Genomic DNA, 15645 nt, shown 5'->3' on the forward strand with positions numbered 1-15645 from the left:
TGCCCTCCCAGCCCCCTGGCTCTGTGCCCAGCTCCCAGCGGCCCAAAAGTGAAGTGGTGGGGGGCCCTGTTGGGGCTGCAGCTCTGTTGCCTGCTGCCCTCACTGTGGCTGGGTGAACCCTGGCCCCAAGCTCCACCGCAGCCTCTCTGCTATGGTGTTGTGCCTGTGTGGCTCTGTGGGTGCTGGGGAGCCCCCACATCCCCTGTGCCCCGCACCAGCACCCCCAAATGCCTGTCTCTTGGGGTCCTGTGATTCACCACCCAGCCCGGTGGTTGGGCTCATCTGGGTGTCCCCAGTGCTTTCCCTATCCCCCGGGGTAGGAGCAGTGAGTGTCCAGACCCAGCAGGACAGGGAACACCCCACTCCAGGACATTGTGCCACTACAAACCACCACAGCACAGCCACCGCGTACCCCAAAAAACCCCGACAGCCAACGGAAACAAGGAAATGCCAAGGCATGAAAGCGCTGGAAATCCCCATCCCAAATCCGGTGGCCTCCAGCCCCTGGCAGGCAGTGGGAGCGCTGGGACATGTGCAGGACACACACCCAGACACCAGGGGGTTCAGCAATCGGGACACAGCGAGGGAGCCGGGACTGGCGGAGGATGCAGGCGCAGGCTCCCTGCAGGCACGGATTGGGAAGCCGGGGCGAGCGGCCGGGATGCTCCCTCCCTTCCTCTGAGCGCAGCATCGCGCTGCCCCGGCGGGATAAACACCCGCTTCCTGCCCTTAATCAGCTCCAGAGGGGCTGGGGGGGACAGAGAGGCAGAGAAAAAAAAAATTAAAAAAAAAAAACCTCTGGAAAGAAAAACTCATTTCCTGCGACAGAAGAAAAAGATAAAGTCTGGATTCATTAAAGTGAACTTTACTGGGGAGAGACGGGAAAGAGCCAAACACAATGTCCTTGAAATTTCCTCCGCACGGCTCCGTCCACGAAAACAGGATAAAGCCGCTTCCGCTGTCTCTGCTGGAGTGCACCGGGGGGAGCTGGGGCCGGGGGCTGCTCACAGGCAGTCGAGGTGGGTGCAGACCTGCTGGAAAACCTCCTCCACAGAGCCCTCGGCGTTGAGCTGGGTACAGAGGGGACAGCGGGGGGACTTGCCCGAGGGCTCTCACCCAAGAGCAGCTGGAACTCTCCCAAGGATGCATTTTGGCCATAGGGGAAGAGACCAGGGCTTGTTTAGGGCAAAGGGGTGCAGGCCATCCTTGGAGGGGGTCGTGTTGGGAATGAGAGGGGTCAGGCCCACCCCAAACTAGGCAGGACTGAGTTTTCCTGCTTCCCTCATCATCCCCATCCACCACTTCCCCTTCCATGGGACACAAGTCCCGAGCTGGCATCAGTCTCATTCCCGCTTACCTGGCGGACAATGCCTCTGCTCTTGTAGAAGGCAATGACAGGCTCAGTGGCCTTGTAGTAGGTCTCCAAACGCTTCTTGATGGTCTCCTCATTGTCATCCACCCTCCCACTGGTCTCTCCTCTCTTCAGCAGGCGCTTCACCATCGTGTCCTTCCCCGCATCCACGTAGAGCAGCAGCGTGGGGGGTGCGATCTGTGCACAGAGGGGACGTGGCTGTCACCACACTGAGCTGCTGTGGCTCTGGTTTGGCTTGGGGGGTGGTGGTCGTCAGCATGAGGGTCACAAATGTCCCCACCCAACCCTCTGCCTCCATTCACATGGGTCTGGGGGCCAGCAGGACACAGATGTCCCCATGCCATCTCCTGCCTTCCACTGCTTTGGTCTGGGAGCCACCAGGACACTCTTCCATGTAGAGGAAGGCAAAGGCACACTGCAGCCAAGCCCTGGCTCTCTGCCATCACCATCATGTCAGCACTGCTGTCGCGCTCTGACAGCCTGAGGACACCCTGGTCCCTCCCACTGTGCTCTGGGCACAGGCTGTCCCCAGGCAGGGGGACCTGCTGCCCAGTTTAGACCCTTCTGGGATGTGATCTCCGCTGGGATGGGGAGCCCAGGCTGCTGCTGCATTGAGTCTCTGTGCTAAGCTGGTGTGTGGCACAGCCCAGCACAGCACAGCACAGCACAGCACAGAACAGCACAGCACAGAACAGCACCAGTCCTCACCTTCTTCTCAAACTCCTCTCCCTGCTTCACCTCGCGGGGGTATCCATCGATCAGGAAGCCTTTGGACACGTCTGCTTTGGCCACCATGGCATCCCTCAGCATGTCCAGCACTGTGTCCTGGAGAGGGAGGACAGAGTTGCCACAGCTGGCATGGGACAACAAAACTCCCACCCAGCATCCCTGGGTCCCTGCAGCATCCCTGCTGCAAACCCCGCCCTGGGATGGCAGAGCCAGAGATGCCCGAGCCGTGTGCCAGCCATTACTGTGGCAGCCCCACTGACAGCCCTGCTCACCCCACCATGTGACAGCTGGTAGGGACTCACCAGGGGCACCAGCTCTCCCTTCTCCATGATGGCCTGCAGCTTCTTGCCCCGCTCCGAGCCCGAGCTGACCTCTGCCCGCAGCAGGTCCCCCGTGGACAGGTGGGTGTAGCCATACTTCTGCACGATCTTCTCACACTGCGTCCCCTTGCCCGAGCCAGGGCCACCTGCAAGGCACACGTGTGCCCCAGCCATGGGTAAGGAGAGGGAGGGTACACGGGAGCAGCACAGACACACACGAGCCCTCAGAGCTCAGTGACACAGCAGCTGGTGTCCCCAAGCCCAGCGCCAAGGGGATGGACAGAGCTCCTCGTGGCTGCCCAAGTGCTTGGGGGTGACATGGGCTGCTGGAAATTGGCATTGGGCACCACACCCTGATGGCACCCAGGACATCACCACCCAGGGTTTTGTCACATTACCTCCCAGGGATTTGTTGTCACATCAACCCCCAGTGGTTTACTGTCACATCACCCCAGATGCTGCCACCCCATGTCTGGCCAGAAGGCCCTCCTGGTCCCACCATACCCCATGTGGACTCAAGGAGCCAAGCTGGAGCCATGGCCATCCCACAGTGCCTGGGAATAGCCCAGTCTCAGCCTCCAGCCCTGTTTCCCCAGCCTAGAGGTACAGGGAAAAGGCGTGGGCTGATCCCACCAGTGACACAGGATCCAGACACAGACTTACCAACCACAAAGATGATTTTGTGCTGCTTGAGCTTTTCTGGAAAAGAGAAAGGAAAAAAAAATAATTATCAAAAGCCAAGAGGTCCATCAGGGAGTGAGGTGTCCCCAGGGGGTGCCAGATCCAGGGCAGGCATCCCTGGGGATAGAGGGGACCGATCCAGGAGAGTCCTGGGGGAAGATGGAGAGGGAAGCAGACGTGTGTCCTGGTCACCTGGACAGGCTGGGATGTGTGGCCACGTCTGAGCACAAAGACCCCACGGCACTTCGGCCATGGGGTGGAATTCCAGTGCCACGTGGTGTCCCAGAGGTGCTCACTGTCCTCGGCTCCACTGCAGGCAGGGACTGGCCTCATCCATCCCTGCGGCTGGCTCCTCACCCCGCTGGGCTAACTGGGGCCGCGGCAGCCTCGGGTGGCATCGAGCGCCTGGCACAACCCCGGCAGGACCCCAGGGCAGCTCCCTGGACTTGGTGGCCGCTGTGCAAGTGGCACTGAGCGCCCCATCCCCTGCCCAGCACCTGGCACAGGGCTCTCAGCACCTGTGGGGTCTGTGCACCAGCCGTGGTGTGGGGCGATGCCGGGGTGTGATGCCGAAGGAGGGAAGGAGAGCTAAAAATAAAGTTGAGCTGCTCTGGGGCCACTTTCCCATCTCCTGATTACAGCTGGATGAAATTTCAACTCCTTGGCACCCAGCACTCCCCAGAGCTGGGGATGGAGCCAAGAGTCTGGCAGGGACCAATGGGATGTGGGGCATGTGGGGGGGCTGGAGGGACATGGGGGATGGACAGAAGGGAGGGAGGCAAGGACACAGGGGCACGTGGAGGGGGGAAGGCAAAGAGGACCAGGGCTGCACGTAATGGGGACAAATGCAGGGGACAGAGGCAGGGAGGGAAGGGGAATGCAGACGGGGTGGATGGGGGGGCCAAGGGAATGGATAAAAAGGGGGACAGGGGCATGCAGAGGGGATGGGTGCAGGGGGGACAAAGGGGATTAATTCCAGGGGGGATTGATGCAGGGGGCAACCAAGGAAAAGGACACAGGGGAGACAGGGAGATGCAGAGGGAATGGATGCAGGGGACACTGAGGGGACAGAAGCATGCAAGGAGATGGATCACTCACCTGTCGCCATTCTGATGGTTCAGGCACAGAAGCACTTAAGGCTGCCAGGAAAGAGAAGGATAAACAACTCAGCACATCAGGTCACCAACAGTCTGGGGAGAAAAAGGGTCTCCCTTTTTGGTCATGATGGTGCCCAGCTCCAAGCCCAGGCTGGGAGGATGGCAGAGAAGACACAACTCCTGGCTCGGCCCTGGAATAGGGAGCTGAGGGATCTCTGCTTCTGCGGCCATCACTCACCTGGCTCCCAGCAGTCACCCTCCGCATCCGGCTGCGGTAAGGGCATCCCCATGCCGGGTGACGCGCGGTGACGTTGCCGGCTTCCTCCCCTGCCCTGCCCACATCCCAATGCCCGAGGTGCTGCCCGGCAGCAGGAAACCCGCTGGGGATGCCCGGTGCCACCGCAGCACCGAGCGATGGAGGCAGCACCCCGGCTCCCCACGGGCTGGGTTTAGGGGGTGTCCCAAGGAGGGGGTGCAGCACCCCATGGCACCCCCAGGAGCTCGAGGGCTGTTTGGCCACCCCACCTGCCCACACCCAGCCCCGCAGCGCCCCAGCTGCTTGGGCACGGTGCGTCACCCCGAACCGGCCGGACGGGGTGCAGGGAGGGGGCACCCGCAGCCGCTGGCAGGTCGTGTTACAGCCTCCAAAGGGCAGGGGCTAAGAATGGCCGCGCTGAAACCGGCACCGGGTCACAGCCCACCGGCGCCGCGGGGACAAAGTGCTGACATGTCCCCCAGGGGGTTCGGGGAGCGCGGGACCCCCGGGTCCCTGACTGTGGGGGTGCTGAGCCCCGGGAGAGCGGGCAGCACTCTCGGTGGGTGACAGGGGCTGCGGGCCTCAGGGCGAGCTGGGTGCTGATCCAGCGCGGTGCCAGGGGTGCCGGTGAGGGTGATGTGCAGGTGGCCGGCCCAGAAGGGATGGGGGGCGCTGACCCGCTGGGGCCGGGGCTGGGGCCGGGGCTCAGGGTGGGGAGGGGGCTCAGGGTGCCCTCGTGCCCCCCCAGCCAAGGCCCTTGCGGGCTGCACCCGGGGGTGCCCCAGCGATCTCAGCTCCATCCACCCCTCCCATCCCACCGAACGGAAGGGGAACGCGCGCCGCAGCCCCTCCCGGGGACCGAGCCCCGCACCGGGCGGCTCCAGCGCCGCTGAGGCGCCCCCGCCACCTTCCCAAGTGCCAAGCCGAGCCCCCCGCGCTGCCCCGGGCCCGCCGCTGGCTCGGTGCCCGCACCGACCGGGCCCCGGGGGTCCCGCACCGCCCTGGCCTGAGGGTCCCGCTCCGACCGGGTCCCGCACTGACCTGGCCCGGGGGTCTCACACTATCCTGGCCCCGCCGCCGCCGCCCGGGCCCGCCGGTACCGCTATTTATAGAGCACGGCGGCGCGCGGGGCACGCCGGGAGCGCGCGGCACCGGCGGCGCGAGCGAGCGGCGCGGGGGCACCGGGAGGGACGGGCGGGGATGGGGGGGGCACGGCCGGGGCAGAGAGCGCGGTGAAACCCTCCCGGCTCGGGGTGCGGGGCCGCCCGCCAGGGGAGCGAGCCCCGCCCGGCCCGGCCCGGGGGCTCCGCGGCGCCTCCGCCCCCAGCTCCGCGGACGGGAACGCTTTTCGTGTCACTGGCCTCGTGTCGCCTGCCCGCTTCTGCCCCCATTCCGTTCTCATGTCCCCATCCCTGTCCCTAATGCCCATCCCTGTCCCTAATGCCCATCCCTGTCCCTAGTGCCCATGCCTATCCATAGTGCCCATTCCTGTCGCTACCGTCCCCATCCTTGTCCCTAATACCCTCATGCTCCCATCCCATCCCTATGTCCGTCTACTAATGTCCCCATCCAATCTCCATGTCCCCATTCCCATCCTTAGTGTCACCATCCTTGTCCCCAATGTCCTTATGTCCCCATTCCCATCCCTAGTGTCACCACCTTTGTCCCTAATGTCCCTATGTCCCCATGCCCCTACCCCAGCTCACACACCCCTCTCCCTCAGCTCCAGGGGTGTAAAACCCCGCGGGTGTTTTGTTCCTGTTGACATCTGCTCACTGAGAGATTCCGGATGCCAAAGCCAATGGCACAGATTTTATTAGCAATAAAATGTGAGGTAGAGAAAGAAATAGGAAAGAGGTATTGTGCATCTGGAGGAGAGAGGTCGGCCAAGCAGAAGATTGTCACCACCCGTGGGTCCCTCAGCGTCCCCTTGGTCCTTCCCCACCCTGATCTTCGTGATGGTGGGGGTCCCGAGGTTGTTGAAAACTTCTCACTATTTATACATTTTTGCAAATGAAGGCATTAATGCTCATTGGCTACACAGCTCCTTCATTCCATTGGTTAAATGATTCCCTCTCTTCTAATGCTAATTAATCCCATGTCAGTCTCTCTTCCAGTCGGGTCCCTGTTATCTCCCCGTGCCAGAATTACCTTCTACCCAGCTGGAGCTGATCCCACCCACCAGTTACCTGGCTGGCTTTCCTTGTGGATTCTTTGTGTCCTTTATCAGTGACACATTCTTCTCGCCCAGTTTTATTTACCACCCCTAATCTGAGGTAATGCTCGGACGATAGCACCACCTTTATCTTATCTCAAATTCCTCTTGGGAATTCAGCAGGGGGAAGAGGAGCTTCGGTGGTTCTATCCCATAGTTTGGGGTGATCTGTTTGATCAGTGATCTGTGTATGAGCAGCTGCCCCTCCACAGCTTGCCAGGGTGTGCCAGACCAGGCTGAGTGCCATGGTTCTGCTCCCGTCTGTGCCCATCTCTTGGCAAAGCCCTTCTGTGCCACCAAACCTTAGCCAGGCACTGGTGATCTTTCAGTCCTGGCACTCACCTGCCCTTCCTCCTCCTCTGTGGCTGCAGAGACCCCTTCCCAAGACCCTGTGACCCCAGGGCACCTGGCTGGGGGTGAGGTGACACAAGCTAGGGAGGTCTCAGGTGTCACCTGTCACTGTCAGAGCTGGAATCAGTGAGGGACTGGACATGGATCCCACCTGGACATGCTGGTCACCTGAGTGTCCCCACGGGGGACAGTATTGCTGGGGTCACTGCCATCATCCCCAAAATCCCGTCCAGAGCCAGGCTCAAGGTACCAGACTGCAGCAATATTTATTCCTGTACAAACAATTACAAAACATGGGTGCCCCACTGCTTCCCCCAGCACTGAGCCCCCCAAAACCACAGCCAGAGGGAAACTGAGGAATGGATTCCTGCCAAGGCACAGCACCCAAACATGCCATATTTAGGTGCTTTCCCCAGATCAGCTTCTCTGCTGCTGAGAAATTAGGGACAAAGTCCTGTCCCGGACACAGGGTGCCAAGAGGCACCACTGCCCCCCACTACCTGCCCACTTCTAAGTTGTTTATAAGCAGCTGCTGGCACTTTGTTTCTACTAATGAGCAGCCCCTGCTCACTCCTTCATCCAGGAAACCCAAGCAGAGACCCCGGGATTAGAAGTGGGGAGAAAAAAAGCCAAAACCTCCAAAAAGCTCCCAAAAATCCCATCTTTCAGTTCAAAAAGGTTTTGGCAGTGTGGGGCACAGCGGTGCTGGGAGGGGCTGGTGGTTTTGGGGTGCTGGGACAGGGAGGGTGGTAATGTCACCCCTGTGGGGTCCCACCAAAAACTGTGGGGTTCTGCTGTGGGAAGGATGACTGAGGTCTGGAATGAGGGGCTGGGGATGGTGGGGGGGGCTGAGCTCCAAGAGGAGTCTCCTCACCCAGACAGTTGGGGGAAAGTCTCTGTGGTGACCCCAGAAGCTTTGCAAACCAAAACTGAGCCGAGGGAACCTGGAATCCCCTTAGAGCCTCACAGGGGCTGCAATGTGTATGGATCAGGATGGGGCAGGATATCACCCCCAAGTATCCTGCACAGGGAGGGGCGACACCCCAAGTTTTACATTCACCGCCTGATCCCCAAAACCCAGCTCAGGGGACACCCCAAATCTTACATTCACCACCTGATCCCCAAAACACAGCTCAAAACCCAACTCATCCCAGGTGCCAGGAGCCACCATGCACAACAGCAGCGGTCCTGTGGCGCCTGATGCCACCACTGCCAGGGGGATGCAGGGGACCCCCATCCATCCACCCCCAGCTGCCCAGCAGGCGTGGGGCAGCCCCTAGGTCCAGGAGGGGTGGGAGAAGGTGATGTTGTAGAGGCCGGCCCAGCTGGCAAAGACCCTTTTCTCGGTGATGAAGCGGTGGTGGTTGCCGCGGCGGCTCCGCTCGTTGTGGATGTAGGTCGTGCACTCGTCGGGGCCCTTGGGCTCGTAGTAGTGGTAGGGCAGGCGGCGGGGTGGGGGGTGGCGGCTGCAGGGGGCAGAGAAACGTGGGGTGAGCCCCGTGGTGGGGTCAGGGGGCTGGGGTGGGGGCATGGGGGTCTCCTCACCCGCAGTAGCTGGGTGGCACCATGCCATAGACGTGGATGGCGTCGCACAGCTCCACTGCGATCACCATGGTGAACCAGCCAGTGCTGAGCCACGAGCGAGATTTCTCCCTGGGGAGGAAAAACCACAGTGAGGTGATGTGGATAATGGACCCCCTCAGTGTCCCCAGTGTGCCGCAGTGAGCCCCAGCTCAATGCTGCAGCTCTGAGAGTCAGCTCTGTCTTGGGAACCTGCAGAAAAGGGGGCACAGCACAGGAGGTGGCTCTGAGGTACCTGTCCTTCCCTGTCTCTCCCCGAAACAGCTCATCAAACTGCTTCATGCGGCCGGGAGAGACAACATAGGCTGTCATGTTGGGGAAGGAGGCGCAGACGCGCTGGATGATCTTCAGGAGGCTCTTCTGCATCTTGGTGGGCGGCCCCCAGAAGATGAACATGGTCTCCGGGGTCTTGTTGACGAACTCCTGGGGCCGCTTGAGGACACGGTAGAGGCTGGAGTGGGCCACCACACGGAAGCTGGTCTTGTTGCCCACATCAGCACTGTAGCCCGTGGTGGGAGCGTCGTTCATGCGGATGGTGCACTCAGCCCCGTCGATGGCCGTGCCCAGGTGGGTGCCCAGCAGGTGGCTGGAGCTGGTGACAATGACGCATTGGTGGCAGCGGGCGGTCAGGGTCTGGTGATGTTAAATGCCGTCAGCAGGTGACTTTTGGTGTCACTGTGGGCAGGGCACTGTTCCCTGCAGAGCCGCTGGCTTCAGGAGGGGACAGCTGGGCAGGATGCCAGCAGAGGGACAGCCCCTGTGTCACCGCCCAGCCCCAGCCCCGCTGCCCAGCCCGTACCTTGTTCCCGCACACAGGCAGGTACCCGCTTTTCACCCCCCACTTCTTGAGGTCGGGGGGCCGGCGGGCTCTGCCCCGCAGGCGGCTGTAGGGGAACACCTCGCTCCCGTTGCCGGAGCTGTAGATGATCAGCAACATGATCAGGGCAAAGAGGACCCCCAGGGCGGCGGCGCGCTGGCTCTGCGGGCGGGGGGACAGCGTCAGCCGCTGCCCCACCCGCGGGGGGCATCCACCCCTCTCCCAAGGCACCTCCAGCAGGGTGCCTGCTGACCCAGGAGGGCCCCGAGGGGATTCTCTGGCACTCACCGTGCTGCCACTCATGTCTCTGTGCCAGCCTCAGCACACAGCGATTGCCGGTGACCCGCGAGCACCTGCAAGGAGTGTGGTCACCCCCAGCCTGGCCCTGCAAGGAGTGTGGTCACCCCCAGCCTGGCCCACTGTCCCCATGCCAGGCTGGTGGGGGGACAGGTACACAGGACATATCTCCAGGTCCCCCTCTGAAGAGGAGAACAATCCCCTGGAATTTATGAGGGGGAAAGAAATGCTGTTGACAGGGGCTGGGCAGACTCCGGGGTGTGGAAGAGCCAAACCCAGCCTGGGGAATCCCCACGTTAAACTCTGTGCAGGGAGGATTATCCTCCCCTCGTGGGGATGAAACCACTCGAACCGCAGGGTTAGGGAGGGTCAACCTGCTGCTCGTGCAGTGAAATTCCATTAAAACCACTGCCACAGGAGCCTTGGATCAGGAGGGAATGGGAGGAACGCACTCACCCCACTCAGTGCATGCATGGGATTGCATCCAGCAGACATGCAGGTACTCTCCAGCCCCAGAACCAACTCTTACTTCCACTCCAAGTGGACTGACCCAGTTTAGCTCTGGGAGCCCTGGTTAGTGAGCCCCAGCCGTTCCTGGAACGCTCCAAGCAAATGGAAATTAAAACCCACTGAAGCCTCCTCTTTACTAATTGTCACACGGAAAATTATGCAACAGCTTGAGATCAACCCCTGGGGGGAGCTGACACCTCGAAACGCTCTCAGGGCCGGTGGCGGTGCCAGCAGGTACCAGCCTGCCCGGGAGCCCAGGCCAGGCCGGTGATGCTGAGCGGCTTCGTTGTGCAAAGGCTGTGATCGCTGTGGGACCCCCACTCCCGGACCCCACTTCGCTCCCTGCAGCTCTCGGGCCATGTGGAACCGCACGGAGGGTCCCGGCGGCCTTACCTCGCCTGCCGGGGGCTCTCATGGAGAGTCCGTCACCTCCTGCGCCCCGCGGGCGGCGGGCGCTGCCCGGGCCCTCCGGCGGGCTCGGCCATGCCGGCACCGGGGCTCACATCGTCGCTCTGCGGGAAAAGGCTGCTCCAGAGCCGGGCCCTCCTCCGCCGGGGTCCCCCAGCCCCGGATGCGAACCCTCCGGGAAGGGAAAACCCGCCCGGGCCGGGGTGCGAACCTCCCGCCGCTCCTACGGGCGAGTCCTCCCCCGCCCCGGGCAGCATCCCCCGCCCCCGGCCACGGCGGCACGGGAGGGAGCCGGACCCTTCCTACCCTCCATTCCCGCACCCTTCCTACCCTCCATTCCCGCACCCCTCCTGCCCCTCCATCCCCGGACCCCTCCTGCCCCTCCATGCCCCGTGTACCGGCCCCGGGGGCAGGGGCCGCTTCCCCCCCGCGTTCCGCCCCTGCACCGGCTGAACGGGCCCGGCGGGGACGCGCGAGCTCCACCGGCCGCTCCGGCCCGCAGAGCGCCCCGGTACCGCTGCCGATACCGATACCGCTGACGATATTGATAGCGCTGCCGATGCCGGTCCCGTTACCGCGGCCGTTACTGATATCGCTGCCGTTGCTGATAGCGCCGCCGATACCGAGCGCGCCGCTGCCGCCGCCCAGGCCGGGTCCTAGTGCCCCCCTCCCGGGCTCAGGAGCACCGCCGGGTCCTAGTGCCGCCCTCCCGAGATGGGGGAGCACCGCCGGGTCCTAGTGCCCCCCTCCCGGGCTCGGGAGCACCGCCGGGTCCTAGTGCCGCCCTCCCGATCCCGGGGAGATCCTAGTGCCGCCCTCCCGGGATCGGGACTGCCGCCGGGAAAGACCGGGACTGATCCCCCGAGGGCACCGGTGCGGGCAGCGGGGATGGGGAGCGGCAGCGCTGCCCGTGCCAGGAGCAGCCCGCCGTGCCTGCCCGCATTGCTGGCATGCCGAGGTCTCCCCCGCATCTCCCCCGCGCCGCTCGGGGCCCCGCTCGGGGAGGTTTCGTGGCGCACGGGGAGAGCTCCACCGCTGGCAGGGACCGGCATCCCTGAGGCGTGTCCAGAGCGATTGTGGCCCCGCTGTGCCGGTGCTGCCTTGCCCTGCGCAGGGCTGGGGAAGCTGAGGTGGCAGGTGTGAGCTCCATGGGCTCCTGTGCTGCACTGCCCTGCAGGAAGCAGCCCTGGCAGCACCCCCAGTTCTGCACCACTTGCTCTTCACTGCACCCCTCTCATCTCTGCTCCTCCTCTCGCCCCTGGCCCCCCAGACAGCACCAGGACATCCCAAACATATGGCATCTGTTTACGTGTTCCAAGTGCTGCTGTGGGCTCAGGGCCATGCACCAACATGGCCTGTCCCAGCTCTCCAGGGACATGGGAGCTGCCAGTGCCCTGTGACAGCCCAGTAGCACTGAGCTCTGTGAGACTGAGGATCCCCAGACCCAGCACCCATCCTGAGAGATGCAGCTGCTGGTTTCCAAATAACCTCAACTGCTTTCAGCACCCCCTTCCAAGTTTAGGCTCAGCTCTACCCCCTTGTCACCTCCCCCTCTTATTTATAGCCTGGCAGCCTGTGAGGAGGTGTTGAGTGTCCCCCCTACCTCACTCCCTGTCCTGTCCTTCAGCCACAAGGGGCACAGCAAGGGGCATCACTGAATTAAAAACAATTTTAATGGCCACGTTTGCTTTGGTCTGAATCCAAGGACACTTGTGACAAGGCAATTCATAGCCCCTAGGGCACAGGTGGCTCCGGGTTTCCAGCTGAGGGGCTGCAGGCACCAAGCAGCAGAAGGCAGAGCCTGGATCCAGGTGCCTGCACCCCACACCCAGCACTGTCCAGAGGGTACAGGTGAGGCGAGGAACACAGTAGAGCTTCGTCCCTGTGAGAGGCACAGGTCTGTGGCCCTGGCAGGGCTGAGCATTTCTGTCCCATGTCCTGCTGGAGTCCAGCAGCACGTCTAATCCTGCATTAAATATTCCTCCTAGTAGAGAGAGCAGAAAACCAGGTCTCCCTGGCTCCATCCAGGCAGACATTTGGAGCTGGTGGGGCTGCATGGGTCCAGCTCATGCCCACCATGTACCAACAGGGGGTTCCCAGCCCCTCCACCAGCTGGGAAACAGGCACTGCTGTGCAGAGACGGAGACTCCCTGCTCCAGGGCTTGGCAGGAGGTGTCCAGCCGTGCCACCGGCAGAGCTGGGACGTGTTGCTGCAGGAGGAGAGCTGCCCTGCGCCGAGGTTCCTGCCGCCTCACGCCGTGGCAGCGCCCTACCTGCCTGACCAGGATGGGTGGTTGAAGACAATGTTCCCCCTCTTGGCCCAGCGGGAGAAGATGGCTTTCTCGGTGATGAAGCGGTGCCCGGCGCGCCGAGCCTGCTCGTGCGTCAGGTACATCCTGCACTCGTCCAGCCTGCCCTTCTCAAAGTAGTGGTACGGCACGCTGGAGTGGTTCTTTTCCCTGGCAGGAGGGCACAGGGTGAGTGTGGGACTCGGGGGGACACCAGAGCACCCCACACCTGCCCCTGCCAGCCCCGCACACCTGCAGTAGCTGTCGCTGACCATGCCAAAGACACAGATCTGCTCGCACAGCTCCATGGCCAGGATCATGGTGAACCAGCCCGTGCTCAGGAAGGAGCCGGATTTCATCCTGAAAGGCATCATGGTCACACTGGAGTTGGTGGCACCCACCCGGGTGGTAGTGCCACCACTACGGGTGCTTGATGGGGGACCCAATGAGACCTCCTGACCTCAGGAATCAGCAGTACCTGTTCTTCCCTGTCTCATTCTGGAAAACATCGTCACAGTATGTCATCTTCTCCTCGGTCAGGGTGTAGATCTGCAGCTGGGGGTACTTCTCCATCACCTTGACCAGAGCCTGGTAGGTTGAGCCCATCTTCTCCCTGCTCATCTTTTTTGCTGGCCCCCAGATGAAGTAAAGGGTCTCCTGGGACTGCTGGAAGAAGTAGGGCTGGTTGCCCAGCAGCAGGGGGACGCTGGTGTGTGAGACCACCCGGATGGTGCTGCGGGCCCCCACGTCCTGCTCGTAGCCGGCGGTGGGGGCATGGTTCATGCGCAGGACGCACTCCTGCCCGTCGATGGCCTGGCCCAGCTGCGAGCCCAGCATCTGCCCCGAGCTGGAGACGATGGCGCACTGGCGGCACCGCGCTCGCTCCAGCGGCTGTGGGGAGAGGCACCGTCAGTTCCTCCTTCCGTCCAGGATACACCGCAGGATACCCTGCACCGTCCAGGATCCCCTGCCCGCCCTTCCCAAAGGTCAGGGAAACTGAGGCACAGGTGGGCCGAGCTGGCCCAGCGCTGCCCCATCCGCACGCACCTTCCCGTCGGGAACGCGGCTGTAGCCCGGGAAGCTGCGGACGCTGTCAGCCCTGGCCGTGGCGGGGCTGTCCCGGAGCGCCGGGGCCGAGCAGCAGCGCTGCACGGGGGTGTGGGAGCCGAGCAGGATGTACAGCACCGCCGCCACCGCCGCGCACACCAGCGTGAGGAAGAGCCGGACCTGGGAGCAGAGCGGGGGGAGCTCTCCGGGCCTGCCCACGAGCACCGGCCCGTGCCGGTACCGGTGGCCCCGCGGCCACGGGGGAGCTGCCGCTCGGAGGGTGTTGAGGTGTGCGGGGTGCCGGGCCCGGCTCACTCCGTGCCCTACGGACTCCGTACCGCCCGCGGGCACCGGCAGCAGCCGGGCTCAGCCCCCGGCCCCTCTCCCCTGCCCAGCGGGTACTCACCAGCGTCTTCATACTCGGGGGGCTGGCGGATCCCCGGGCGGGCGCCGGGGGTCACCGGCAGGGCGGGAGCTCGCACCCTGCAAGCGGAGCGGGCTCAGCGGCGGCACCCGGGATCCGGGATCCGGCTGCCGGCATCGCCCCGGTTCCCAGCGCCCGGGGTTCCCTTCCACGCCTCATGCCGGGACCCCCCCGAGGCTATTACCGGGATCCCTCCCCGCATCCCATTCGCATTCCCCGGGGTGCCCCACGTGTGCAGTTCCCCGCTCCGAGTGCCGTTCCTCCCGTGCCCCGCGGGTGCCGCCCCGCCGGGCAGGGCTCGGGCCCGGGGGGTCTCCCCGGCGCGGCATCCCCGGTTGGCGGTGCCGGCCCCACTCACCGAGCCGGGATCCACCGGCGGCTCCCGCATCCCGCCCGGAGCGGGGCTGCCGGGCCGCGGGGGGCGGAGCCGAGCGGGCACTGCCGGAACCGGCACCGGGACCGCCCCCGCCCCGCCCCGCGACCCCGCTCCTCGGGGGCGCGCCCGCCGTGCCCGTGCCCGGCGCACGCAGCGCGTGTGTCCCGGTACCGATCCCCGCCGTGTGCCTCGGCAGCCAGCCCAGGGTTCTTCCCCCTCTCGCTCGGGGTTCCTGCAGCCTCCCTGTGCCCTGGGCTCTCTCACCTCCTGCACCGCGGCTCCCGATGAGCCCGGGGACACCACGATGGCTCAGGAGTGGGAGCAGGGCAGGCGAGGCAGCCCAGAGCCCACCCAATGGCCCCAGGCCCATCACCTGCCGCCCCTCCTGACCGGGTCAGGCCACAGAGCACCCATGGGAAGTGTTCCCAGAGCGAGCTGCCTGCTGGCCTGGGGGGGGGCATCGGATTTCTCCCACTGGAGATAAAGAAACGTGAGATGTAACCTTGAAAGCACCCCCCCATTGTCCTGAACAGGCCTGGGAGCACAGAGGAAGTGACAGGGACAGCACTGGGCTCCTGCACAGGAAGCAAGGCTGGAGGGAGAGGTCACACCAACAGCTGCTCAGTCACCAGGGAATTCTTCCACTCTTTGCTTCCTTCTGCCCAACCCAAAACCAGCCCTGAGGGATGGGCTGAGCCTGCAGGTGAGCAGCAGGAAGGGCAGCAAGGGGCTCGACAGCTCAGCACGGCCTGGCAGCCTCTGCAAGAGCTGGAAACAAACCCCAGGCAGAGCCTCACCTCTGGCCCCTCTGCTGGCTCCTGCAGCCAGGCTCAGCTGTGGCCCTCGGGGTGTCCCAGGCCACCAGCACCAGCCCAG

At 63.6% G+C, this 15645-nt stretch overlaps 3 protein-coding genes across 11 annotated transcripts; all 3 read right to left on the reverse strand.

The window, feature by feature from the left end:
• Nucleotides 1-849: 849 nt before the first annotated feature.
• Nucleotides 850-5646, reverse strand: AK1 (adenylate kinase 1). Of its 3 annotated transcripts, none has more exons than XM_064727987.1 (7): nt 5497-5646; nt 4201-4241; nt 3085-3120; nt 2404-2567; nt 2081-2197; nt 1358-1549; nt 850-1070 (listed from the first exon to the last, which is right to left on the reverse strand). In XM_064727987.1, the coding sequence occupies exons 2-7, from the start codon at nt 4208-4210 to the stop codon at nt 1005-1007; spliced, it is 585 nt and encodes a 194-aa protein (XP_064584057.1). In that variant the 5' UTR covers nt 4211-4241; nt 5497-5646; the 3' UTR covers nt 850-1004. The 3 variants fall into 3 exon arrangements, with proteins under 3 accessions (XP_064584057.1, XP_064584059.1, XP_064584056.1); XM_064727989.1 differs by lacking the exon at nt 5497-5646 and adding an exon at nt 4438-4474; XM_064727986.1 differs by lacking the exons at nt 4201-4241; nt 5497-5646 and adding an exon at nt 3295-3677.
• Nucleotides 5647-7262: 1616 nt separating this feature from the next.
• On the reverse strand, nt 7263-11474 carry ST6GALNAC6 (ST6 N-acetylgalactosaminide alpha-2,6-sialyltransferase 6). 7 transcript variants are annotated; one of them, XM_064727843.1, is made up of 7 exons: nt 11162-11474; nt 10620-10738; nt 9708-9804; nt 9402-9581; nt 8838-9235; nt 8567-8674; nt 7263-8487 (listed from the first exon to the last, which is right to left on the reverse strand). In XM_064727843.1, the coding sequence occupies exons 3-7, from the start codon at nt 9720-9722 to the stop codon at nt 8298-8300; spliced, it is 891 nt and encodes a 296-aa protein (XP_064583913.1). In that variant the 5' UTR covers nt 9723-9804; nt 10620-10738; nt 11162-11474; the 3' UTR covers nt 7263-8297. The 7 variants fall into 7 exon arrangements, with proteins under 7 accessions (XP_064583913.1, XP_064583912.1, XP_064583911.1 ...); XM_064727842.1 differs by having other exon boundaries at nt 9708-9772; nt 11210-11473; XM_064727841.1 differs by having other exon boundaries at nt 9708-9772; nt 11168-11473.
• An 814-nt stretch (nt 11475-12288) lies between these two features.
• On the reverse strand, nt 12289-14833 carry ST6GALNAC4 (ST6 N-acetylgalactosaminide alpha-2,6-sialyltransferase 4). Its single transcript, XM_064727659.1, has 6 exons — nt 14752-14833; nt 14376-14452; nt 13970-14149; nt 13401-13813; nt 13175-13282; nt 12289-13093 (listed from the first exon to the last, which is right to left on the reverse strand). The coding sequence occupies exons 2-6, from the start codon at nt 14385-14387 to the stop codon at nt 12904-12906; spliced, it is 903 nt and encodes a 300-aa protein (XP_064583729.1). The 5' UTR covers nt 14388-14452; nt 14752-14833; the 3' UTR covers nt 12289-12903.
• Between the last annotated feature and the right edge of the window lie 812 nt (nt 14834-15645).

The sequence above is a fragment of the Zonotrichia leucophrys genome, chromosome 17 (genome assembly GCF_028769735.1).
Source record: "Zonotrichia leucophrys gambelii isolate GWCS_2022_RI chromosome 17, RI_Zleu_2.0, whole genome shotgun sequence".
Lineage (NCBI taxonomy): Eukaryota > Metazoa > Chordata > Aves > Passeriformes > Passerellidae > Zonotrichia > Zonotrichia leucophrys.

What these genes read in the sequence shown, in the direction of transcription:
- ST6GALNAC6 (XM_064727843.1), bottom strand. An exon ending in TGCCTGTGTGCGGGAACAAG is followed by an intron (nt 9,236 to 9,401) that starts GTACGGGCTGGG and finishes TAACATCACCAG; the next exon opens with ACCCTGACCGCCCGCTGCCA. An exon ending in GGAGAGACAGGGAAGGACAG is followed by an intron (nt 8,675 to 8,837) that starts GTACCTCAGAGC and finishes TTTCCTCCCCAG; the next exon opens with GGAGAAATCTCGCTCGTGGC.
- ST6GALNAC4 (XM_064727659.1), bottom strand. An exon ending in GCCGCGTTCCCGACGGGAAG is followed by an intron (nt 13,814 to 13,969) that starts GTGCGTGCGGAT and finishes CTCTCCCCACAG; the next exon opens with CCGCTGGAGCGAGCGCGGTG. An exon ending in GTCAGCGACAGCTACTGCAG is followed by an intron (nt 13,094 to 13,174) that starts GTGTGCGGGGCT and finishes CCCTCCTGCCAG; the next exon opens with GGAAAAGAACCACTCCAGCG.
- AK1 (XM_064727986.1), bottom strand. Translation starts at nt 3,355, where the DNA reads ATGGCCGAAGTGCCGTGGGGTCTTTGTGCTCAGACGTGGCCACACATC. An exon ending in CAAAATCATCTTTGTGGTTG is followed by an intron (nt 2,568 to 3,084) that starts GTAAGTCTGTGT and finishes TGTGCCTTGCAG; the next exon opens with GTGGCCCTGGCTCGGGCAAG. An exon ending in AGGGAGAGCTGGTGCCCCTG is followed by an intron (nt 2,198 to 2,403) that starts GTGAGTCCCTAC and finishes CTCCCTCTCCAG; the next exon opens with GACACAGTGCTGGACATGCT.